The 27558-nt window shown below is 37.0% G+C and overlaps 1 protein-coding gene across 1 annotated transcript in view; it reads left to right on the forward strand.

Annotated features, from left to right (window-relative positions):
* Positions 1 to 27558, forward strand: part of LOC128549262 (60S ribosomal protein L11-like) — a 66991-nt gene that overhangs the window by 2626 nt on the left and 36807 nt on the right. The window contains exon 2 of the mRNA XM_053525803.1: positions 10531 to 10692. Coding sequence (XP_053381778.1) covers positions 10531 to 10692 — 162 coding nt within the window. The remainder of the gene's footprint in view (positions 1 to 10530; positions 10693 to 27558) is intronic.

Genomic DNA, 27558 nt, shown 5'->3' on the forward strand with positions numbered 1-27558 from the left:
TATTTAAAAAAATATATAAGTAAGGCCTCACCAAATTAAAAAGTTGTTCATCGGATTTGCCGCTCGTATATTTTCAGAAACACAAAAAAAATATTTTTTTGTTGTTTTTGGCTTGTGCTCGCCCCATTGAAAAAAATCAATCCAAACTTTTTTGGTGTGCTACTTTTTATGGACGTAAAAGTGTATAAATGCTTATAATTCCAGTCCTAGATTGTTCTCAAATGGATTTTTATCAAAATAAATACATACTACGCACACATCGTCTATAATAAATCATAACACTTATATTTAGTTGCATTAAAGTTGTTTCCCCTTTATGCAGTTACGCCATTTTCTTCAAATGTTTACCAAATTACATGCTATAAAAAACGATTTATTTCATTGAAAACTGGATGAAGAAAAACATACTAATTTATTTGATAACATCAATCTGCATTATTTTGGTAAGGGTAAATACTTATTGATGCATGTCACTTATCTGTTTTCTGTTTTTCCTGTCCAAATGATCAGCATTTGCATACGAAAGTTTGTGGGGTAAGGAATTTACATTATGAGTTGTTTTCAGAACAGTTTCGATTTTCAGATTTTCCAATCATTTAGTAGACTAATGTTAATGCACGTTAATCTCCATTTCAGACTTTAATTGAGACTTTGTTTCAACAAATTTAATATGTTATGAAAGTTTAAAGTTAGAAAAAGAGCTGTACATAAGACATCATGCTCGACTTTTCTGAATCAGAGCTTTGCCAGTAAAAGGGGCATAATAGTCAGAAGCTTTGAAAGTACAGAGCTATTGGTCATTATATAAAAATATTCTATGTTAAAAAGGAGCATTATAACTCTATCTAGATTCAGACTTTTTAAGAGTATTGTTTCTCCAGGTATTGACTTTGACAGTAAATAACTATTCTAAGTTTCAAATCAGTAGGGCTGTTATTGATTGGGTCTTAGGCATATCGACGATACCGATATATCAGAAGACAAATATCGATGATCAGGGCTTTGGGTAGGTTCTGAAACTCAAGAGTCATTGACTCTTCAGCCTAAATTTTCAAGGGTCAAAATCAGATTTTCAAGAGTCAAGATCAGCTTTTCAGGGGTCAAGCTATGCCGTTATTAACCCTTTACCACACAGAACAGAAGCCAAAGTAACCTCTTTTACATAACACTGATAAGTGATAATCAATAATCAATAATCGGTATATGGCTGATAAAGGTGACTGTCTTATCTGAACAGAGGTGTTGGCATTATTTTGTGATTACACACACTTATGTTAAAAATGTCATTATTTTAATATTTTCTGTAAGTTTGACATTATTTTTGTCAATATAAAGTTTGTAGCAATTTAAATTTTCTTTCCGATGATACAAAATTTATTGTAGTTTCTCTTTGAGTTTCGAAGTATTAAAGTGTTAAAGTACGGGAAATATATTTTTAGGCATAAAATTCTGTTTTGGATTACTTTCACATTGAAATTCATATACAATTTCATTTTGATGTTTGAAAGTTTGATTTATAGTTAATAGACTTATCTTCCGAATCGGAATCGGTAAGTATTTATATAAAAAAAATAACCATCTAAACTGAATAACACTACAAAAATAACGGATCATAAAATTCTGAAAGTGCAAAAAGATCGCTGAGATCGAGACTCGTAACCGACTACAGTATTCTTGTGCTAAAAATTAAAAATTTTAAGATAATATTACGTAATATTTTGATGATCAAACGTCGGTACATCACGGGTGACTTCCGCAGCAATTAACTCTTGGGGTGTCATAAAATATTTGAAAGCCGCGGTCCTTCTGTTTTGATTAACACTTCCCGTTATGTAAGGCCATAAATTCCAAGCCATCGTATACACAAATTGTTGTTTAGGGGAAATCCGCATGTATCACGCGTGACCTTCATGACCTAACACATTTGAAAATACTTTGATGTTAAATGGTTGTTATTTTTAGAACGAGGAAAGCCCGCGAACCGGCCAGTTGCAAGCAGTTTTCTCAGTAATTTTCCATGACGTAGCGTCGTGCACATGTAGGAAAAAACCCCGGTGTCTTTCTTTTGCAAAGTACTCGATAAATTTAAATAGTAACCACATGATCTTGTACGTAAATAATGATGACGAAATCCCATATTTTGAGTTAGTAAACATCCGGAATTTGTTTCTTTAGGAAAAGAACGAAAATAAAGCGATTGATTATGAGACACGGGATAAAACGATTCTGTTCAAATGGCCGTTAATCGGTATAATACGTTTCTATCGGGGAACCGATAGACTCGGGTCAATACGTTTCTGTTCGGTAATCGATAGATACGGTGATAAACGTATCCATGTGGGAAAGGGTTAATGCAGATCCTACATACTTTATCTAAAACAGTCATTACAGATTTTCTTAAGCAATTCATATTTTAGTTGTCTTATTTTTAGGGCTGTCATCGATAGAAACAATATCGATGTATCAACGATTTTTTTTTGTCGATCGATTATCGATTCCCATTTTCAAAAATCGATATTTTACAGGGAGAAAAAACTACCCAAATAAACACTCAGACCCTAAAAAACAACTTAAGTTCACAAAGTTGTAAAATTGGATGAATGCAAAAAAGAAGTGAAGGCAAAATAAAAATGAAAGATGTTATTAATTTTTATGTATTTCTTTTATTTCATAAATACAAATACAACACAATCAAACAGAAATATGGAAAGTAGGCAATAAAACTTAAAATAGCATTTACAGGAAGGTATATAGTATTATATGAACAAATAGGTCGTTAATCTAACTTAATAATCAATATATCGATGTATCGTCGATATTTGTCTTCTGATATATCGGTATCGTCGATACGCCTAAGACCCTATCAATGACAGCCCTACTTATTTTGCACATTGCCTAAAAGTGGGTGGGGTTTTGTGCTTTGCATGATTTTATTCTGGGCAAATTCTTCTAAATAAGAGCTGCTTCGGTAACAGTGATCATAGTTTTCTTAAATGCAGACTTTTTATTGTTTTTTTTTCTTCAGATTGTACTAGAAAAAATCTTGTAAGAAATGATAAAAATGTCCGAAAATGGCGGTCGCGAAAACGAGTGACTGATACGGAAAATGAAAGTAAACATTTAAAATTCTTGATAAAATAACTGTTTTAAATTTATTTTTTTCATCATACCACGTATAACTTCTGCTTATTATAAAGCATTTAATTTGTTTTGGCCCAAACAACACCTCGGCAATGATAATAAATTTGCTATAGACCGTGACGGCCGACCGGCTCATGTAATCGTATCAAGCATACAAAATAATTAACAAGTGGTACAAACACGATAATCTCAGGCTGCATTGTTTATCAGTTAACTTTTACACATTGATCAATAAACCCCTTTGATAATGACAGGGCATTATTGTACTAAATACAAACCGCGAGATGATCACCACATGTCAGTCAGCGCGTGGCGTGATTGACATCTGTCAGTAGCTAATTAACATACGACGCTCCGCCTACTGCCATATTTCCGCTTGTACAGGAGAACAATATTGAAATTCGCTGGGATTTTGATTGACAAGGGGCAGAACTTCGAACTCGAGACGCATCAAAGTAAATTTCCGCGAGTCAAGCCGACGCACGTGGCATATTTTATGCCGGTCAAATACGAGTTTTTCTCGATTTTCGCGGGTCAAAACCCGGGACCTCGGGTCAACCGAACGCCCTGGATGATACATCGATATATCGATTATTGAGTTAGATTAACAACCTATTTGTTCATATGCATACTATATACCTTCCTGTAAATGCTATTTTTAGTTTTATTGCCTATTTTTGTATTACTGTTTGATTGTGTTGTATTTGTATTTATGAAAATAAAAGAAACAAATAAAAATTAATAAAATCTTTCATTTTTATTTTGCCTTCACTTGTCTTTTGCATTTATCTAAAGTTACAACTTTGTAAGCTTGATTGTTTTTTAGGGTCTGAGTGTTTATCTGGATAGTTTTTTCTCTCTGTAAAATATAGATTTTTGAAAATTGGAATCGATAATCGATCGACAAAAAAATATCGTTGATACATCGATATCGTTTCTATCGATGACAGCCCTACAAATCAGAAGCTTTAATAGATCTAGTAACACTCACATAGATATTTGATGTATCAAAAACTTTGTAAAGTCAGCTAAGAATGCTACATTTTCATAGCAGTAAGTATTCAAGTCACATAATTATGTATGTGATAAGTATGGTGTAAGGTTATGCATTGTTGTTTATTACATATTTTCTAACAGCATTTTCAAAAGCATGCATTATTTGATTACAGTTTACTGTATGACAATGTTATTACCTTTTTTTCACGAGTTCGCTTTGTTGCGCGTCTGCAGGTCAGACTTTCTCAATCCCTGGGGACTTACTTTTTAATTTAAAAGGACTATACATTCTATTTTAAGGTTTTTATTAGTCAATCGAGAGCCAAATGAAGACAAATATATTTCTTCGCTCTTTGCTCGCTCCTGATTTTCTCAAAAACCTAAAAAAATATTTAAATTATTTTTTCGCTCGCCGCCTCAATTTTTTCAGAAAAAAATCCGATGAACAACTTATCAATTTGGTGTGGCCTAAACTATTTTTCATTTTCCGGGGTACCTAGATAAGTATGTAAGACACAAAACAAAAACAAACTGAGAGAAAAAATATGTTTGAAAAAGAAGTTTGATATTTTGTACAAAATAATGTGGACAGTCGAAATACATGTTTTGTAAGACAAAATACATTTTACCAAACAAGGTGACCTTTATATAAAGTATTTTCTACTTCTTCTGAACAATATATATACAGCGATTTTTTTCCTTCGTAAAACGGACCCTTTCCCAATTGAAAATAATGACCATTTTTCCCAATTTCAGACCAAATTATTCCCAAAAATGACCTACGAACATTTTCGAAACGGCTGCTGTCCCGACATCGTGTTTGCCGATTATAGAAAATATGTTCTAAATTTTAATCGAGTGTTCGCTAATTTTGACCAAAGGGCAAATAATCGATTAAAATTCACAAGCGCGAATTTAATCAATCGCACCATGCATTGTTTCCGGTAACCGGTTTCCACGATCTTTTTCTGTAGAACCAGTGACAAACTGTGCAAACAATGAGTCACAACAGCAAATTTTATGTTAAAAGGCTGACAAAATCCAAGCTTGCTGGCTGCAAAAGCCTTGTGGAGTTCGGATTCTCACGGGCATCTTCACAGCCTGTTCTGACTGAGGAAACGTCCGTTGAATCGTTGACATCGGTGTTGTTTTCATGTCAGAGTCAGGAGGACTCTTGTGTAACTCCAGTTGAATTTGTGCCAGAGTGTGTGCAAATAATAGATTATAGATAACTTTAAAAGAGCCAAGAACAGGGACATTGCCAGAGTTCCCACTCACGTAAAATACTATGTAAATCACGTAATAAAAATAAAATTCACGCAAGTATTTTTTACCCGGTGCGAGATCGCGCGCGTACGAAACTGCCTGGGACGAATCCGCTAAGCTGGAATCCCACGCTATGTGTACAAAAATAAACCTTGGAAATACTGCCGCAGTGCGTCATCTGCGAATCGATTGGCTTACAGCTCTCTGACGTCAAAAAATGTAGACGGGTTGTATCTTTTAACACATTGGTAAATGAATGTACACTTATTAAACGGTTACCGATCTACATGTCCCCGGGAACTGTCTCGTCTGCAAGAATGTCGCAGTCAAAGCTTTCGGCGTTTGGCTTCACGGCAATTGTAGCTACCGTTCAAACTATGTGTTTGTTGTTTTATGTATAGCCTTAAGCATGGAAAATTTGATCTTGAATTTTCATACCCCCAAAATTTGTGTTTTACCCCCAGTTTTTGTACCCAGGGGGTAAGTTTACCCCTGAAAAATAATCTGAGTGGGAACACTGATTGCTTTGTAATTTTTATACTGCATTGTCTCGAGAATAAAGCACTGTAATGATTATATTGTAATTTTGTATGTTACACAAAATTCCCAATTAGGATGAAAACGACGCTATTTTTCCCAAATCATCCGGATGCGGACACTTTCCCAAAATGGCAAAAAAAAACGCTGAATTATATATATATATATTTATGTTACGAATATTACGGGTCTGTTGTGTATAATTTCTAAAATGAAAATTTAACCAAGGGGTGGTCTCAAATGCTTTACATGAACCTTAAAATCTACCACAAAATCGTAAATTATAATTTTCTATATGTCCAGCACATGAACGATCGATGCGAGCAATGCTGTATACAACGGCAGGATGCAGCTCAGGCAATTGATGTCCCCCTTTAATGACTACTGCCGCCGATGTTCATCATGTATTGCTTTCTAGATCGGGCCTTATCCAATTAGCAATATATATTCCTTCTCCCCGACATGAATTTCTCGACAGTTCAAAAGTTGCTTTTAAAGCACATTTAAATACAAGGTGTCAAAATTTGACTTCTGGTGTTTGTCATGTGCAATATGAAGAGGAAAGATAATTAGCAGCATAGTCTCAGTAGGTTATGTTGTCAGTCACTTTTCAACATTAAATTTTGTTCAGCTTTACTTATAAATGACATATAACACAAAGTAGCATAGTAATACCAGATGGCAAGACAGCTATTATCAGGTCTAGGAAAGTGGTCTATTTCAGGGATTTTTTGGCCGATTTTATAGCCGATATTTGGTCATATAATCAGGCTTTCAAGTAGTCCTACTTTTTAGGTCTGTTCTTACTTTTTTCCTACTTTCTTTTGTAAAAACTCCTACTATTCCTACTTTTTTATCTAAAGAAGAAAAAATATGTTAACAAATGTTGTTAGTCTATTTGTATAATTAATTTTGTTCCATAATGTAAGGACTGATGGTGTACTGGTGAGGCTCTAGAGACCTTTGATATATGCTGCCGGTGACCTCTTCATTATGTGAGTTGAATACTGACCTTGATATTGGAGCATAAGAGGTTGCAGGTAGCTATGTTAAATGGGGACCTCAAAGCATCATGAAAATAGAAAAACCTTATATATTGTGCTGCTGTGTAATTGTGAGTAAATGTACAAGAATCAGGCCCACAGAGTTCTGCTGAGGCTGCGTTTTTGCGCCATTGGCGCGGGATAAATATGAATGGCGCACCAAATTTCGCATCGGTGGGCCTTTGGCGCGCAAGAAAATCTGAAACTCAAACCCGATAATGATCACTAGTTTGCCAGTCTTGCACGGTAGATAGACATACCTCCAGGGGAGATCACTGCGACGGTTTTGAAAAAATAATGTGTCGTGATAATTGCACCATAATTGTATCAAAATGGCGGCCGCACTGAAAGGAAAAGCGATTATGCACGAATTTTTCAGTCCTCCTGCCCCTAGGAAAATGAACCAGACTTTCAGAAGAACTTATTGGTTGAGCATACATGGTTAAGTTATAAGGAAAAGAGAATTAATGACATGTACTTTGTGTATAATTTTACATTTGAAAACACTTCTGAAAGCATAAGAAAGGTAAAGTTTTTTATAAGAAAGGTAAAGTTTTTTAAATGTAAAATTTGATTCTTTCTGAATGGCCCAAAAAGTTTCGGAATGGCCCCATGTTTTCAAGGTAGATGGGCCATGGGCCCATCATGCTGAAATCCTCAGCAGAACTCTGGGCCCAGATCCAGGGTTGGAAAGAGGGTGCCCATGCCCCAACCCCTCCCAAGTTTGCTGAGAGGTGACCTATACTCATCAAGGTTACACCCAACTATTTTGGCCAAGGATTAATATTTTCTCAAAATTTGGACACAAAAGTGCACCAGAAGCCTCCATTTCATATCTTTATTTCAAAATTTTCCAGGGGGAGAACACACTGTCCCCCCAAAAATGACTGGGATACCTCCCATACATTGTACCTAGAAATTAAGACCAAGACCTGCACTCAGAGCTCACCATTTTATACCTGTATTGCAAAATTTTCCAGTGGGAGAGCCCTATGACCCTCCTAGAATGACCGGGATACCTTCTCCCATACCTCAACATCTAGACCAAAAATGCACCCAGAACCCACCATTTCATACCTGTGTTTCAAAATTATCCAGGGTAACAGCCCCCTGACCCCCCTAAAATAAATGGGATACCTCTTCCCATACTTAAAAAATTTTAAACCAGAGTGCTCCAGAGCCCACCATTTTATACCTGAAATGAGTGAGATATCTCTTCCATACCTAAAAATTAAGACCAAAAAATGCACCCAAAGCCCACCCTTTCATACCTGTGTTACAAAATTTTCCAGGGGGACAGCCCCCTGACCCCCCTAAAATGACTGAGATACCTCTTCCTAGTACCTCAAAATTAAAACCAAAAAATGCAACAGAGTTCATTTCATACTTGTATTTCAAAATTTTTCAGGGGGAGAGCACCCTGACCCCGCTAAAATGACTGATATACCTCCTACCATACCTAGAAATTAAGACCAAGACCTGCACTCTGAGCTCACCATTTTATACCTGTATTGCAAAATTTTCCAGTGGGAGAGCCCTTTGACCCTCCTAGAATGACCGGGATACCTTCTTCCATACCTCAAAATTTACACCAAAAATGCACCCAGAACCCACCATTTCATACCTGTGTTTCAAAATTTTCCAGGGTAACAGCCCCCTGACCCCCTACAATGACAGGGATACCTCTTCCATACCTAAAAATTAAGACCAAAAAATGCACCCAAAGCCCACCCTTTCATACCTGTGTTTTAAAATTTTCCAGGGGGACAGCCTGACCCCCCCTTAAATGACTGAGATACCTCTTCCCATACCTAACAAGGCAGTCTGAAAGACAGCTAAAATCCCCCGCCACTGGTATGGATAGTGAAAGGGTAAACCTTTGACCTTGAGCTGTGACCTTGACTTTGAACTGACATGGCTGACCCTTGAATTCTGCACATCGTCTAGATGAGGTGATCATTTGACCAAAGTTTCATGAAAATCCTAAAAGGGGTTTAGGAGATACAGAGCTCAAACCTTTGACCTTGAGTCTTGACCTTGAGTTGACATGGCTGACTCATGAGTTCTTGATGAGGTGATCATTTGACCCAAGTTTAATGTAAATCCTTCAAGGGGTTTAGGAGATACAGAATGGAAGGCTCAAACCTTTGACTCTAAGTTGTGACCTTGGCCTTGAGCTGGCATGGCTGACTCATCAATTCTGCACATCATCTTGATGAGGTGATCATTTGACCCAAGTTTGATGAAAATCCTTCAAGGGGTTTAGGAGATACAGAGCGGACACAAAATGGAAGGCTCAAACCTTTGACCTTGAGTTGTGACCTTGACCTTAAGCCGACATGGCTGACTCATGAGTTCTGCACATCGTCTTGATGAGGTGATCATTTAGTCCAAGTTTCATGATTATCCTTCAAGGGGTTTAAGAGATAAAGAGTGGACACGAAATGGTAGGCTCAAACCTTTGACCTTGAGTTGTGACCATGACCTTGAACCGACATGGCTGACTCATTGGTTCCGCACATCGTCTTGATGAGGTGATCATTTGACCCAAGTTTCATGAAAATCCTTCAAGGGGTTTAGGAGATACAGAGCGGACACAAAATGTTACGGAAGGACGGACAGAGACCATTCCTATAACCCCCCACCACTTGTGGCGGGGGATTAAAAATTAAGACCAAAAAATGCACCCAGAGCCCACCATTTCATACCTGTGTTGCAAAATTTTGAAGGGGGAGAGCCCCCTGACCCTCCCCTACCCCTTAAAATACTTTGATACCTCTGCCCATACCTCAAAATTTAGACCAAAAAATGCACCAAAGCCCCATCATTTCATACCTGTATTCCAATATTTTCCAGGGGACAGCCCCTGACCCCCACCCTCACCCCTAAAAGGAGGGGTGTACCGCTCCAGTAATTCAGAACTTAAGTCTTAAGACATTATATCAAAAACATTCAGGGAGAGACCACACTCATCCCTCCCCCAACTTGGACAGAGGCCTCCCTCCCAAACCTACCCCCTCTTGGCGCTATGCAAATTACAATACTTGTTATAAATTAGGTATGTAGATCTAAACCACTGCTATTATGTTTTTCCGCAAAATTATTATTTAATAATAGCTGGGCCTCTAAAAATTCCCCGCAAAATTATTATTAATAATAGCTGGGCCTCTCACTTTTAGGCTGGGCCCCTAGAATTTGCCTGTAAGGAGACCAGATGGCTAATTTATAGGGTCTGAGTGTTAATTTATATCCCTGGGGAAAAGCATACTATTTCGAGGGGGGAAGGGGGCTGAATTTCGCCGAATATTTTGGTGGAAAAAAACCGGTCAGTTGCACATGAACTATCAAACCCATAAAAGGAGGTAATGAAAAGAAATGGACTTAGTGAAACTTTCTCGTGTGTTAGTCAAATATTCTATTTCTAATGTATGAAATTTATGTGTAGTCTTTTTTGATTTATAAGAAAATGAACTTAACTTGACCCAGTCTTCTTTTAGAACTTAAAAGTTAATGCTTGTTGAATGGAGAATGTTGTTTTTATTTTCAGGACTCCAAGGACAAAGATAAGGATAAGAATCCAATGCGAGAGTTGCGCATTGTAAAGCTCTGTCTCAATATTTGTGTAGGCGAGTCAGGTGACAGATTGACGCGTGCTGCAAAAGTACTTGAACAGCTTACTGGGCAGACACCAGTCTTCTCAAAAGGTGTTGTATAACTGGCATTTTTAACTCGCCCGAGTACAGGGCCCTCTCTACATTTTGGGGGATTGAGGCCGGGGCCCTTGGAGGGGGGAATTTCGCGTCGTTTTCAAGGGAGGGGGGAATTCATTCTGGAGATATGACATCTGATCATAACCCCTTAAATTAAGGTCAATTGAGTACTACAGATATCAAACTAATGTGAATATATCTGAAGTATTGTACAGAACATAATCTATTAAAAACAGGCAACTTTTATTTTCTTTTATTAAATCAGTTATGTGATATCCAAGCGAGGTTCACATGTCGTCATTATCGGTAGCACTAGCAGTATCCACGGACATTGTCTCAGCAGCAGCTGGAGCAGGGCTTCCCTTCATCGTATCTACCTGATTGTGCATGTCTGGCACTGATGAAACAGCGGTGTCCGTGACAGTAGTTTTTTTTTTTTGAGAGCATGCTGCTTAAAAAGCAAATCTTTTGTTGCGCATTTCGGCCCTGCTGCATCCGTGATCTTTTTACGGTATGATGTGCATTATGCGACATTTTTTTTTCAAAGGGAAGTAACTTTGCATAAACGCATCTCGGGAACTGAAAAACGCGTGTATTATACGGATCAGTAAAACCAGGGGTTCCACTAGACCTGGAAACCCAAGAGTCCCAGGACCCTTGGGTCCAAATTTTGAAGGGTCCTTTTTCAAAATACAAGAGTCCTGCCCCAACACATTGATATAATTGACTATATTTTCTTATAAAGTAATACTAAGTAATTAATAGCTACTAAAACCAAGAACATGTTACAGCATAATAACATAATAATAATTTCTGTTTCAGGTCATATAATCTCATATTGTAAATAAATTTTTATCAAATTTCATTTTAATTTGATGAGGTTTTTCTTCAATATTTTTGTTTGTTAGCAGAAAAGTGCTAAAACACTGTAAAAATGTATCCAAAAACGTACTATCCGGATACTGGTACACTTTTGGAATGTCGTCTGAAATGTTGTTTTTGCCAGTAAACTTGGTCCACTAAGGTAAACCAGAGATAGTTCCTCAAATAATGATGCTACTTTTCATTAAAAATTGCATTGAAAGTCAAGTTTTTTTAGTGAATTTTGGAAAAATTGCATATGTCATCGGGTGTAATTAGAATCGTGAACGGACATTCTAAACTTATTTTTACTTTCCAAATCCATTTAAATTTGTGGATTTTCTCGTTGATATTAAGGTACAATCATTAAACAATGAGCTAATTTAAAGTTTGCATGAAGAAATCTTGCAGGACACTTTTCACATGCTCGGTAATCAGCTGGTCGCTTAATTACGATAGTTTAATAATTGGCGCCTTTTTTGACAGTATGCGGGTACCGCTTTATCATTTAATGTTAACACTTCATTGATTCTCATTACCTATGTTCACTCGCCGTGACGTAACTTGCTGATAAAGAAAAATCAGCGTGGCATGTCCACATGATAAAGAGCGGGAATTTAGCAGAAGATCAAAGGCAGGAGGGCATGACCGCGTGTGTGTATTTTGAATACACGTGTTTATCGTGGATATAGTTTCACTGTAGAAAATGACTGATAAGAGGAAGGAGTAAAATTTTATCAGGCTCATTAAGTTACGAGACGCTCCTAAGACTATCGGGTATCGATTTTTTTCTTGATTTTTTTTTCTTTCGAGGGGGAATTTTTTTATACTTCGGGGGAAAAATGCATACTATTTCGAGGGGGGAACGGGACCGAATTTCGGCCCCAAAAATCGGCAAACGAGGGCCCTGGAGTATGACGGTGCTGGTTTATAAATAGCAATTTTTAGCTCACCAGAGCATTTTTAGCTTGACTATTCATAGAATAGTAGAGCTATTGGACTCTCCAATGCGTCGGCGTCCCGATTTGGTTAAGTTTTTGTATGTAAGCTGGTATCTCAGTAACTACTTGTGGGAATGGATTGAAACTTCACACACTTATTCACTTTGATAAACTGACTTACATTGCACAGGTTCCATAACTCTATTTTGCTTTTTTACAAAATTATGCCCCTTTTTGACCTAGAAATTTTTGGTTTTTTATGTAAGCTGGTATCTCAGTAGCAACATCAGACAATTTTTAAGAAGTATCTGCACATTGAAGTTATATATTTTAAATGAAAGAGCTTGAAAATAGCTTTACAGAACAGTTTAAATTTTGAAAATATCTTTACTAGATCAAAAGTTATGAAAATTTAAAGTTTGCAAATTTCGCTCATTTTTTAGAATATTTCCTTATATACAATAGACATTCCGAAACGCGGCGCTACGGAACTCTTGTATGTGTTTTTTTCACTAAAATTAATATAACTTTTTCATTTGTAGACATATATTCATAAAATTTGGTGTATTTATGTATTTTTTCCTGCTCTATTCATTTCTGGCACTTAATTTTAGATCAGCTGACCCTAGTGGACAGGAAAAGTGAATAAGCATGGTCAAATTTCAACAATTTTAATGTTTATAATTTCATATCATTTAGCAACATTTCATCACGTAAAAATATTTCATTAAGAGTAGTTCCCTATTACAGATAAATAAATAAGAAATTAAATGCATGATAAGATCAAGTAGACTTTTATAATATGTTATATTTATACAGAAATTCTCCTTCACTAATAATTAAGATTTTCAGAAAACTTGGAGAATTTTTGTACACGGAAACTATATATCAGTCTGGCAGACTCTGGCTGAAATTTTCAATGAATAGCATTTTTAGTTATCTCAACTTTTTAACACAATTTGACCGCACTATCAAGATAGGTAGGTACTGACAAAGCATATATTCAACTGAAATAATATTCCTTTTCCATAGTGTACACTTTATCTATTTCAACAAACTCTGAAAAGAACCACTGATGTCCGGAGTTGCAACATTCTGGAATCAAGCCCTACTTCAACACAAATAATTTGTTTGTCAACTGTCTGGATATCCTTTAGAGCCACATGAAATGTTCCAGGCTTTCTACAAGGAGCCATAAACTAAAGTTAACAGTTGCAATTGCATTGCTGGAAGATTTCATTATAAGTTTTGTAAAATTAAATAATTGAAGTAGTAGGCCACTTGTGATTTTGTCAATTTTTTTTCTAAAACTTGATAGTAATTATGCCAGCAGATTTGCATTATGGGTCAAGATATTCCATTTTATTATCATTTTTCAGCAGACAATGTTTGTGAACCTGAAAATATAAGAGCGTGTAAAAAAAAAATGCTCGATTGCCATTGTCAGTATACAGATTCGTCCCCGGTACGAAAAGTCTCGGACTTCACCGCTGTTTTTCGTACCGATTTCGTACCCACAGTTTTTCTTATTGGCCGTAGAGAAAAACCGAGACCACTTTTCTGTGGTACAACGTGGATCGTACCTCCAATTTTTAGGTGTATTTTGACATATCTGTACCTTGTAAGAATTTTTTTTCTTTTTGGTTAAATTTCTTTCCTTTGTTGTTCCTGTCCTTTGGACTTAGATATTTTTTCTGAGGACCTTCTTGTCCTCAAGTGCAATGATAACAGGTGAGCGATATAGGGCCATCATGGCCCTCTTGTTACTTTAAATTTAAGGTTGATTTTGATGTATTTTCACTATATCTCAGTTATTACAAAATGGATTTGATTCAAACTTAAAATAGATGTTCCACCTCATCACCCACATCATGTGACACAAGGTGCATGACTCTGACACCAATTTTTCATGAATTATGCCCCTTTTTACTTAGAATTTAAGGTTAATTTTGATGTATATTCACTGTATCTCAGTTTCTACTAAATGGATTTGATTTAAACTTAAAATAGTTGTTCCACCTCATCACCCACATCATGTGACACAAGGTGCATAACTCTGACACCAATTATTAGCTCACCTGTCACAAAGTGACAAGGTGAGCTTTTGTGATCACGCGGTGTCCGTCGTCCGTCGTGCGTGCGTCCGTAAACTTTTGCTTGTGACCACTCTAGAGGTCACATTTTTCATGGGATCTTTATGAAAGTTGGTCAGAATGTTCATCTTGATGTAGTGTTGTATCCAGGATGTAAAAAGGGCATGGGGCAGTGGAAAAGGGGCATGGGGCTAGGGGGGTCCAGGGCATGCTCCCCCTGAAAATTTTTAAATCATGCGCGTCATTTCGTGCAATTTGGAGGCATTCTGTGTGTGTTTGTGTGATGATGTACCATTGTATTTCCCTCTGATATTGCTTAGTTATGCATCTATTATATTAAAACATATTTTGAAAACATCTGTTTATGTCTTTCTTAACACAAGCAGTTGACTCAAAAGTCCTTGGAATCTCAGTGAGATTAATGGTTCTCACATGCAAACATAACATTCTTCAAATTGCGTATTCTTGCGATATCTTATAACTCTTTACCCAGTTTCTGTTTTAAACCACAGTGAATGAAATATTAAACAATATATAACACAATATATTTTTATTTATTATTCTCTTCTATGACTATGGGAAACTGTCAGTACATTTCCATCAAGGCAAACAGAAAAACTAAAACAATAAACTACTAAATACATTGTAAAACACATACTTATACTGTATTATACATGTACCATGAAACCTTCAATACAAAAATACAGTTATGAACTTATTTTCCAATTCAGTATGACTTCAGTATATACTAACTTCCTTAAATACAGGCTTGAAAAAATAGTCCTGTGTTTATTATCATGTTAATATATATTCAAATTCTACGAGGCTTTGCCTTCAGCCATCTCTTAACCACTGCTTGGTAATTGATGTATTGGTCATTTTTTATCACATGCAGAAGTTTATTTGTGTTTTCCACACTTAACCTATTTCTTAAGTCTGTCACAATTCTATTTACACTTGAGAATACACGCTCAACCTCAGCAGTGCTGACGAGGAGAACAGCGGCTGTTGAACATAATTTTGTCACAACAGGATAGGTGTTACCGGTAGTGGGGGAAACTGTCATAAGTGTCTTAAGGAGGGCCGAGGGACTGTTTTTCACCACTGGATCAAGTTCAGCTACACAGTCTTTGAGTGAATCCCACTCATACAAAGCAGAGTCTACATCCTCACTGAAGTGTTCAGCCAACAGTTCAGTTTCATCATTTCCATCAAAAGACCCTTTCCCTGACATGTTAAATATGCTCATTGCGTCAATAATATCACTATTCTCTAGCCGACTCTCTATGTTGTCTATAAGATTGTCAATGAATTTGTTTTCAGCTGCATGTACAACACTTCTTTTTTGTTCGGTGGGACTTATTTCGAAGTCATCCATTAGCTTTGATGCCTTGCGCAAGCTAACTGCTGGCGATGTTTTCCAACTTTTTTAACGCAGAGACTGTGGAATCCATCTTTGGTTTTATCACTGACAAGTCAATGTTATTTGTCTCGAAAGTCAGAGCCAACTGAGTCAATGGCTTCAGTGCATCACAGAGGAAGTGAATGATATGGACTGTTTGGTACGATTTAAGTTTCTTGGCAAGACCACTTGCTGATGGCCCAGACCCTATTCTAACTTTATCATTCCCTGATTCTACAGCGTTCTCAAGATCCATTATTACTGCAGCATATGTATCTTTCAGAGATGTCACCGCGTCGTAATGAGAAAGCCAGCGCGTATGTGCAACTTGTTTCACACGTTTTGTGTCACAATCTTCAAGGACATTTTGAAGTTTTTCTAGTGAGGTTGTTCGGTTTGATGATGACTTGTAGTACTTATGTACACTGGAAAGAACTTCGTCAGTTTCTTGAAACTCTTTTAGTGATTGAAAACTGTCTTTTGCTGCTAAGGCTAGTCTTTGATTATGGCAGTGTACTGTAACTAGTTCTGGTTTAACTTCCTTCAGTCTCGTTGTCACACCACTTTTTTTCCCTATCATGGTATTACACCCATCACTTCCGAATGCTACAAAGTTGTCAACCCTTATTTCATCTTGGACTAATTCCACAGTTTCCTTGAATATTGTCTCAGCCTTGCCGTTATCAACTCTTACATCTTTGATGAAGTCAACCTTTATTTCACCTGCTTCGTCGACATACTTTGCACAGAAAGCGAGATGTTTTTTATTGGAGATGTCTGTGGCTTCATCTGTCATAATAGCATAGGCTGGACTTTTCTTCACTCTCTGTTTAAGTGTCTCTTCAATATCTTCAGACATTGCTGTGAGCAGTTCTGTGGCAGTTGTACGGCTTTTGTTCAGACGCAAGTCACTGATGCACGTGCATACGTGAACGAGTACATTAATTTTCTCAAAATGTATTTTCAGAAACGCATATCACTTCATAAGTATGAGTAAACAAGTAAAATATAGATTTATTTACCTTTTAAAGAACGAAGTTAAACTCCTGTTTGTTTGTGCAATTTTAGCACGTTCATTTTGGAGTTGAATTTTCTTTCGTTTTTCGGAAGGCATGATTTACTTTTACACTGGTAATGTCAAAGTTTCTAGAAAGAAGGACAACCTACATAAAACTTTCTTGGCCAAAAAAATCTGTACAATAAGAAAATTATAGTAAATTACCTTTTAATTACCGTTTAAATTAATTCCAGTTAATCCTCAGATGCTTGCCGAAGTGACAAAAACAATCCTTAATTAAAATACTTTCCAACATTTCTTACAATCGGACGCTTTTTTCTGCGAAAAACAACAATTATCCCAATCAATTTCGATGACAAACACTCGCCGCATATACATTTATGTAATCGACTCGATAAACTTGCACCTTGTTTAATGTACACGGATCAATACACACAGACACGCGACCTTGATTACATGATATAACTAGCGATAGCGAGAAACGGCCGATTGATGCTTTAATAATTGCTCGTCAATCAATCGCAGTTTCGACGTGTGATTAGTGGAATAGGGCGGGGCTTCACAAAGGGCATTTAGAGTGGCGCAGTTACACATCAAATGGCGCTAAATACGGGCAGGAGGGCGCAAGAAAAAAGGGCGGGGCGCTCCGCCCTTCTAAATCTCTCTGGATACAACACTATGATGATATCTAGGTCAAGTTCGAAACTGGGTCACGTGCCTTCAAAAACTAGGTCAGTAGATCTAAAAATAGAAAAACCTTGTGACCTCTCTAGAGGCCATATATTTCACAAGATCTTCATGAAAATTGGTCAAAACGTTCATCTTGATGATATCTAGGTCAAGTTCGAAACTGGGTCACGTGCCATCAAAAACTAGGTCAGTAGTTCTAAAAATAGAAAAACCTTTTGACCTCTCTAGAGGCCATATATTTCACAAGATCTTCATGAAAATTGGTCAGAACGTTCATCTTGATGATATCTAGGTCAAGTTCGAAACTGGGTCATGTGCCTTCAAAAACTAGGTCAGTAGGTCAAATAATAGAAAAACCTTGTGACCTCTCTTAAGGCCACATTTTTCATGGGATCTGTATGAAAGTTGGTCTGAATGCTCATCTTGAAGATATCTAGGTCAAGTTCGAAACTGGGTCATGTGCAGTCAAAACCTAGGTCAGTAGGTCTAAAACTAGAAAAACCTTGTGACCTCTCTAGAGGCCATACTTATGAATGGATCTCCATAAAAATTGGTCAGAATGTTCACCTTGATGATATCTAGGTCAAGTTTGAAACTGGGTCACGTGCCTTAAAAAACTAGGTCAGTAGGTCAAATAATAGAAAAACCTTGTGACCTCTCTAGAGGCCATACCTTTCATGGGATCTGTATGAAAGTTGGACTGAATGTTCATCTTGATGATATCTAGGTCAAGTTTGAAACTGGGTCAACTGCGGTCAAAAACTAGGTCAGTAGGTCTAAAATTATTAAAATCTTTTGACCCTTTAGAGGACATATTTTTCAATGGATCTTCATGAAAATTGATCTGAATGTTCACCTTGATGATATCTAGGTAAATTTTGAAACTAGGTCACGTGTGGCCAAAAACTAGGCCAGTAGGTATAAAAATAGAAAAACCTTGTTACCTCTCCAGAGGCCATATTTTTCATGAGATCTTCATGAAAATTAGTGAGAATGTTCACCTTGATGATATCTAGGTAGAATTCAAAACAGGGTCACATACCTTCGAAAACTAGGTCAATAGGTCAAATAATAGAAAAACCTTGTGACCTCTCTAGAGACCATATTTTTCAATGGATCTTCTCGAAAATTGGTCAGAATTTTTATCTTGATAATATCTAGGTCAGGTTCAAAACTGGGTCACATGAGCTCAAAAACTAGGTCACTATGTCAAATAATAGAAAAAACGACGTCATACTCAAAACTGGGTCATGTGGGAAGAGGTGAGCGATTCAGGACCATCATGGTCCTCTTGTTCTTAAATTATGTCCCCTTTTACTTAGAATTTAAGGTTAATTTTGATGTATTTACACTATATCTCATTCTGATTGGCTTAGAGCCAAAGGGAAGAAACCTTTTTTTTAAATTTTTGTACTGAGTTTCTTCCCCTTAAATTCCAGGAATTAGTCTATTTTTAGAAATCTATTTTTAGATTTGCAATATTTTTTATAATCAGTCCTATGTAAAAAGTAAATACATTTTTCTGTGGTAACATTGGTCGGTAAGACACTTTATTTGTATTCACTTTTAGTGTATCTCTGATAGTTTTTATATTTACCTCATCCCTCATGGATGAAGTACTCCAAAGACGAGTAAACTTCTTTTTAGCTCACCTGAGCAATGCTCAGGTGAGTTTTTCTGATCGCTCGGTGTCCGGCGTCCGTCGTCTGTCGTCCGTCGTCTGTCAACATTTAGCTTGTGTATGCGATAGAGGCTGTATTTTTCAATTAATCTTCATGAATATTGGTCAGAATGATAACCTTGATGAAATCTAGGCTGAGTTCGAAAATGGGTCATCTCGGGTAGGGGTGGGTATTGCCACGAAAATTGGTATTGCGATATATTGCAATATTGTATGTGGATATTGCAATATACTGCGATATATTGTACCAGTTATTTAACAAAACATGGCGAATCATACTGATTTTTTTTTTCAAATTTATTCAATTAAAAATGAGTAAAATGACTAGTATCAACAACACGAGTGTTTGCTCGACCTTCTGAATAAATAAAAATACCAGTAAACAAAAAAATTAAAGTTTAGACTAGATTATGGGGAGTATTGTCAATTTGTCATACACAAATACTATTAACTGTTGAGGTTACTTGAGTCCGACATGTTGCTGACGCCGATTACCGGATATTCAAAAGCGAAAGTAGACTGCGTCAAAATATTATTTAGTTTATTGTGCGGCACTACATTCGGTTTACGGATACAATCATATAACACAGTTGCTCAATTCACTGATTATAAACGAGGAAAGTGGTATAGCTGTTGTATGAATAATAAATTCTAGTTGATAGAAAAATTACTTATGAGTCGCTGACAAATATGAAATTATATTTATCTAAATTTTCTTATTGATTTTATTATGTGGAATTGGGTCCGTAAAATAGCTGTAAACCAGTCTGCTACCTGCACCGGAAATGAAAGGAGAAAAATGAAAACAAAGTTGAATCGTGCTGGCAAGAAAAGGATTTTTTTGTGAATCTTCTTGGTTTACGTTAGTGTTGCTTAATGTTATAAAATAACCGGTATTCGAAAATCATATCGCAATATCGTATCGTCGGAAAAAATATCGCAATAACCGGTCTACCGCGGTATATTGCCCACCCCTAATCTCGGGTCAAAAACTAGGTCACTAGGTCAAATCAAAGAAAAACCTTGTGTATGCGATAGAGGCTGTATTTTTCATTTAATCTTCATGAATATTGGTCAGAATGATAACTTTGATGAAATCTAGGCCGAGTTCGAAAATGGGTCATCTCGGGTCAAAAACTAGGTCACTAGGTCAAATCAAAGAAAAACCTTGTGTATGCGATAGAGGCGGTATTTTTCAATTAATCTTCATGAATATTGGTCAGAATGATAACCTTGATGAAATCTAGGCCGAGTTCGAAAATGGGTCATCTCGGGTCAAAAACTAGGTCACTAGGTCAAATCAAAGAAAAACCTTGTGTAATGCGATAGAGGCTGTATTTTTCAATTCTTCTTCATGAATATTGGTCAGAATGATAACCTTGATGAAATCTAGGCCGAGTTCGAAAATGGGTCATCTCGAATCAAAAAACTAGGTCACTAGGTCAAATCAAAGAAAAACCTTGTGTATGCGATAGAGGCTGTATTTTTCAATTGATCTTCATGAATTTTGGTCAGAATGATTGCCTTGATGAAATCTAGGCCGAGTTCGAAAATGGGTCATCTCGGGTCAAAAACTAGGTCACTAGGTCAAATCAAAGAAAAACCTTGTGTATGCGATAGAGGCGGTATTTTTCAATTGATCTCATGAATTTTGGTCAGAATGATTACCTTGATGAAATCTAGGCCGAGTTCGAAAATGGGTCATCTGGGGTCAAAAACTAGGTCACTAGGTCATATCACGTAAAAACCTTGTGTATGCGATAGAGGCTGTATTTTTCAATTGATCTTCATGAATTTTGGTCAGAATGATTACCTTGAAATTTAGACCAATTTCGAAAATAGGTCATCTGGGGTCAAAAACTAGGTCACTAGGTCAAATCAAAGAAAAACCTTGTGTATGCAGTAGAGGCTGTATTTTTCAACTGATCTTCATGAAATTTAGCCAGAATGATTACCTTGATAAAATCTAGGCCGTGTTTGAAAATGGGTCATCTCGGGTCAAAAACTAGGTCACTAGGTCAAATCGAAGAAAAACATTGTGTATGCAATAGAGGATGTATTTTTCAATTGATCTGTATGAAATTTGGTCAGAATGATTGTCTTGATGAAATCTAGGTCGATTTTGAATATGGGTTATCTGAGTCAAAAACTAGGTCACTAGGTCAAATTAAAGAAAAATCTTGTGTATGCGATAGAGACTGTTTTTTTAGCTCACCTGTCACAAAGTGACAAGGTGAGCTTTTGTGATCGCGCGGTGTCCGTCGTCCGTCCGTCCGTCCGTAAACTTTTGCTTGTGACCACTCTAGAGGTCACATTTTTCATGGGATCTTTATGAAAATTGGTCAGAATGTTCATCTTGATGATATCTAGGTGAAGTTCGAAACTGGGTCACGTGCGGTCAAAAACTAGGTCAGTAGGTCTAAAAATAGAAAAACCTTGTGACCACTCTAGAGGTCACATTTTTCATGGGATCTTCATGAAAGTTAATCAGAATGTTCATCTTGATGATATCTAGGTCAAGTTCGAAACTGGGTCACGTGCGGTCAAAAACTAGGTCAGTAGGTCTAAAAATAGAAAAACCTTGTGACCACTCTAGAGGTCACATTTTTCATGGGATCTTCATGAAAGTTAATCAGAATGTTCATCTTGATGATATCTAGGTCAAGTTCGAAACTGGGTCACGTGCGGTCAAAAACTAGGTCAGTAGGTCTAAAAATAGAAAAACCTTGTGACCACTCTAGAGGTCACATTTTTCATGGGATCTTATGAAAGTTGGTCAGAATGTTCATCTTGATGATATCTAGGTCAAGTTCGAAACTGGGTCACGTGCCTTCAAAAACTAGGTCAATAGGTCTAAAAATAGAAAAACCTTGTGACCTCTCTAGAGGCCATATATTTCACAAGATCTTCATGAAAATTAGTCAGAACGTTCACCTTGATGATATCTAGGTCAAGTTCGAAACTCGGTCACGTGCCTTCAAAAACTAGGTCAGTAGGTCTTAAAATAGAAAAACCTTGTGACCTCTCTAGAGGCCATATATTTCACAAGATCTTCATGAAAATTGGTCAGAACGTTCACCTTGATGATATCTAGGTCAAGTTCGAAACTCGTCACGTGCCATCAAAAACTAGGTCAGTAGGTCAAATATAGAAAAACCTTGTGACCTCTCTAAAGGCCATATTTTTCATGGGATCTGTATGAAAGTTGGCCTGAATGTTCATCTTGATGATATCTAGGTCAAGTTCAAAACTCGTCACGTGCCATCAAAAACTAGGTCATAGGTCAAATAATGGAAAAAACTTGTGACCACTCTAGAGGTCACATTTTTCATGGGATCTTCATGAAAGTTAATCAGAATGTTCATCTTGATGATATCTAGGTCAAGTTCGAAACTGGGTCACGTGCGGTCAAAAACTAGGTCAGTAGGTCTAAAAATAGAAAAACCTTGTGACCACTCTAGAGGTCACATTTTTCATGGGATCTTTATGAAAGTTGGTCTGAATGTTCATCTTGATGATATCTAGGTCAAGTTTGAAACTGGGTCACGTGCCTTCAAAATCTAGGTCAGTAGGTCTAAAAATAGAAAAACCTTGTGACCTCTCTAGAGGCCATATATTTCACAAGATCTTCATCAAAATTGGTCAGAACGTTCACCTTGATGATATCTAGGTCAAGTTCGAAACGCGGTCACGTGCCATCAAAAACTAGGTCAGTAGGTCAAATAATAGAAAAACCTTGTGACCTCTCTAAAGGCCATATTTTTCATGGGATCTGTATGAAAGTTGGTCTGAATGTTCATCTTGATGATATCTAGGTCAAGTTCAAAACTGGGTCGCGTGCTGTCAAAAACTAGGTCAGTAGGTTTAAAAATAGAAAAACCTTGTGACCTCTCTAGAGGCCATATATTTCATGACATCTTCATGATATCTAGGTCAAGTTCGAAAGTGGGTCACGTGCCGTCAAAAACTAAGTCAGTAGGTCAAATAATAGAAAAACCTTGTGAGCTCTCTAGAGGCCATATTTTTCATGGGATCTGTATGAAAGTTAATCTGAATGTTCATCTTGATGATATCTAGGTCAAGTTCGAAAGTGGGTCACGTGCCATCAAAAACTAGGTCAGTAGGTCAAATAATAGAAAAACCTTGTGACCTCTCTAAAGGCCATATTTTTCATTGGATCTGTATGAAAATTGGTCTGAATGTTCATCTTGATGATATCTAGGTCAAGTTCGAAACAGGGTCATGTGCGGTCAAAAACTAGGTCAGTAGGTCTAAAATAGAAAAACCTTGTGACCTCTCTAGAGGCCATACTTGTGAATAGATCTCCATAAAAATTGGTCAGAATGTTCACCTTGATGATATCTAGTCAAGTTGAAACTGGGTCACGTGCCATAAAAAACTCGAAACTGGGTCATGTGCGGTCAAAAACTAGCCAGTAGGTATAAAAATAGAAAAACCTTGTGACCTCTCTAGAGGCCATATTTTTCATGAGATCTTCATGATATTGCCATATTTTTCATGGGATCTGTATGAAAGTTGGTCTGAATGTTCATCTTGGTGATATCTAGGTCAAGTTCGAAAGTGGGTCACATGCCATCAAAAACTAGGTCAGTAGGTCAAATAATAGAAAAACCTTGTGACCTCTCTAGAGGCCATATTTTTCATGGGATCTGTATGAAAATTGGTCTGAATGTTCATCTTGATGATATCTAGGTCAAGTTCGAAACAGGGTCATGTGCGGTCAAAACTAGGTCAGTAGGTCTAAAAATAGAAAAACCTTGTGACCTCTCTAGAGGCCATCCTTGTGAATGGATCTCCATAAAAATTAGTCAGAATGTACACCTTGATGATATCTAGTCAGGTTTGAAACTGGGTCAAGTGCCATAAAAAACTAGGTCAGTAGGTCAGATAATAAAAAAACCTTGTGACTTCTCTAGAGGCCATACTTTTCATGGGATATGTATGAAAGTTGGTCTGAATGTTCATCTTGATGATATCTAGGTCAAGTTTGAAACTGGGTCAACTGCGGTCAAAAACTAGGTCAGTAGGTCTAAAATTATTAAAATCTTTTGACCTCTCTAGAGGCCATATTTTTCAATGGATCTTCATGAAAATTGACCTGAATGTTCACCTTGATAATATCTAGGTCAGTTTCAAAACTGGGTCACATGCGGTCAAAAACTAGGTCAGTAGGTCTAAAAATAGAAAAACCTTGTGACCTCTCTAGAGGCCATATATTTCAATACATCTTCATGAAAATTGGTCAGAACGTTCACCTTCATGATATCTAGGTCAAGTTCAAAACAGGGTCACATACCTTCGTAAAATTGGGCAATAGGTCAAATAATAGAAAAACCTTGTGACCTCTCTAGAGACCATATTTTTCAATGGATCTTCATGAAAATTGGTCAGAATTTTTATCTTGATAATATCTAGGTCAGGTTCAAAACTGGGTCACATTAGCTCAAAAACTAGGTCACTATGTCAAATAATAGAAAAAACGACGTCATACTCAAAACTGGGTCATATGGGAAGAGGTGAGCGATTCAGGACCATCATGGTCCTCTTGTTTTCAATAGATTTTTATGAAATTTGGTCAGGTTGATTGCCTTAATGAAATCTAGGTCGAATTTGAATATGGGTCATCTGAGGTCAAAAACTAGGTCACTTGGTCAAATCAAAGAAAAAACTTCTGTATGTGATAGAGGCTGTATTTTTCAGTTGATCTTCATGAATTTTGGTCAGAATGATTGCCTTGATAAAATCTAGGTTGAGTTTGAACATGGGTCATCTAGGGTCAAAAACTAGGTCATATCTAAGAAAATGCTTGTTTTATCGCAAGAGACCAATTTTTTGGTCCAATCTTAATGAAAATTGGTCAGAATATTTGTTTCCTTGAAATCACTAGGTCAAACATGTTTTACACTGTTCTGGAGTGTTTCTTAGGTGAGCGACCTAGGGCCATCTTGGCCCTCTTGTTAAGTATTAAGCTTTTTAAGCTCACCTGTCACATAGTGACAAGGTGAGCTTTTGTGATCACCCTTCATCCGTCGTCTGTGCGTCCGTCAACAATTATTTGTCTGCACGATAGTGGTTTCATTTATGATTTTATTTTACCAAACTTGCACATAACTTGTATCACCATAAAAATCTGGGTTTCCCCTTTTCTTGAACTGGCCAAACCCCCATTATGGGTTCCAAGTTATGGCCCCTAAAGGGGGCCAAAAATTACTTTTTTTGCCTTGTCTGCAAAATTACGGGTTTTTATTTAGGGTTTTGATTTTTACCAAACTTGAAACACAAATTGTATCCCCCATAAGATCTTGGTTCCTTTTTTTAAAACGGGCCCAAATTTCCATAAAGGGGTTTTCCCTGAGTTATGGCCCCTAAAAGGGACAGAAAAAGCAAATTTTTGACCTTGCCCTGCACAATGGGCAGTTTTCATTTTATATTTGAATTTAATAAAATTTGGGCACAAAACTTGTGTAAACCATAAAAAATTTTGGGTTTCCTTTCTTGAACTTGCCAAAACCCCATTAGGGGTTCCAATTTTAGGGCCCCTGAAAGGGCCAAAAAAAGGGCTTTTTATGAAAATTGTCTCCAAAATACACCCTTATTTATGATTTGTTTTAAAAAACCAAACTTGCACACAACTTGTTCACCACAAATCTTTTTTTCCCTTTTCCCTTGAACTGGCCAGATTCCATCATTTTTTTCCAAAAAAATACCCCCAAAAAAGTAAAAAATTTTGGCTATTTTGGTTTTTTTGGGGGCCATATAGAGACTTCATTTATGGTTTTATTAGCCCCCTACTTGTTTAAAAACCCAATTTTGGGGGGATTTTATAGGAATGCATTTTTTCCCCCTTCCCTCCGCCCCGTCCGTCTGTCCGTCCATCCGAAATTTTCCCGTTTTCCCGGGGTCCATAACTTTTTGCATCCTAAAGGTATTTAAAATTATTTGGCACAAATTTTTCCCCCATGATGAGACGACATGTCATGCGCAAAACCCGGCCCCCTAGCCAAAGGAAAGGGGTCAAAAATTGGAGGTAAAAGGGCCCAACAGGGTTTTTTCCCCCCTGTCCGGTCCATAACTCTCCCACCCAAATAAAAGAGATTTTAATATTACTTGGCACAAATTTTTCCCCAGATGAGACAAAGGGTGTCATCGCAAAACCGGGACCCCTAGTTTAAAAAGGTCAAGGTCAAAATTTTGAGGTAAAAGGCAAAAAAGGTTTTTTTTCCTGTCCGGTCCATAACCCCTCCCATCTAAAAAGGGGAAATTTTAATATTATTTTGGCACAAATGTCCCTAAATAATAAGACAATGTGCAAGCAAAACTTTCAGACCCCAATTTTCAAAGGTCAAGGTCACACTTAGCAGTCAAAATGTTAACAGGCTTTAACGGGGGTTTTTTTCCCGTGTCCGGTCCATAACTCGGACATTCTTTAAGGGATTTAAATATCACTTAGCACAAGGGGTTTCCCCATGATGAAAACGACGTGTCATGCGCAAATCCAGACCCCTAGCCCAAAGGTAAAGGGTCAAAAATTGGGGGGTAAATTCAACAAGTTTTTTTCCCTGTCCCTCCATAACTCTGCCATCCATGAAGGGATTTTAAAAATTATTTTGGCACAAATGTTTCCCCCAAATGAGACCCCTTTGCCCATGCGCAACACCCAGTACCCTAGTTTAAAAGGGAAAAAGGGTTCACTTTTTGAGATCAAAGGTCAAGAGGATTTTTTTTCCGGCCCCTTTCCATAACTTTGTAAATGCAAAGCGGGAAATTTAGATATCATTGGGGGCAAAAATTATTCCCCGGGATGAGACAACATGCCCTGCGCAAAACCAGGCCCCTAGGTCTAAGCCCAAAATCATTTTAGGGGTAAAAAGGTAAAATTCCCAAAAATGACTTTGTACGGAACATTTCCTTCATGCAGGAGGGTTTTTTGATGTAATTTTACCAAATGTTCACCGACCTGAGGAAAACCCTTTTTTTAAAGAATATCCCCTTTGTTTTTTTACTAAAAAAGATTTTTATGAAATTTTTTTAAATTACGGCGGTAAGAAAAAACAAAGACCACTTTTTCTTTTGGTACAGCATGCTTGTTGCACCCCAATTTTTAGGGGAATTTTAAACCTATCTCTACCTTTAAAGATTTTCTTGTGGACTTATATAG

This window comes from Mercenaria mercenaria, chromosome 16 (assembly GCF_021730395.1).
Source record: "Mercenaria mercenaria strain notata chromosome 16, MADL_Memer_1, whole genome shotgun sequence".
NCBI lineage: Eukaryota > Metazoa > Mollusca > Bivalvia > Venerida > Veneridae > Mercenaria > Mercenaria mercenaria.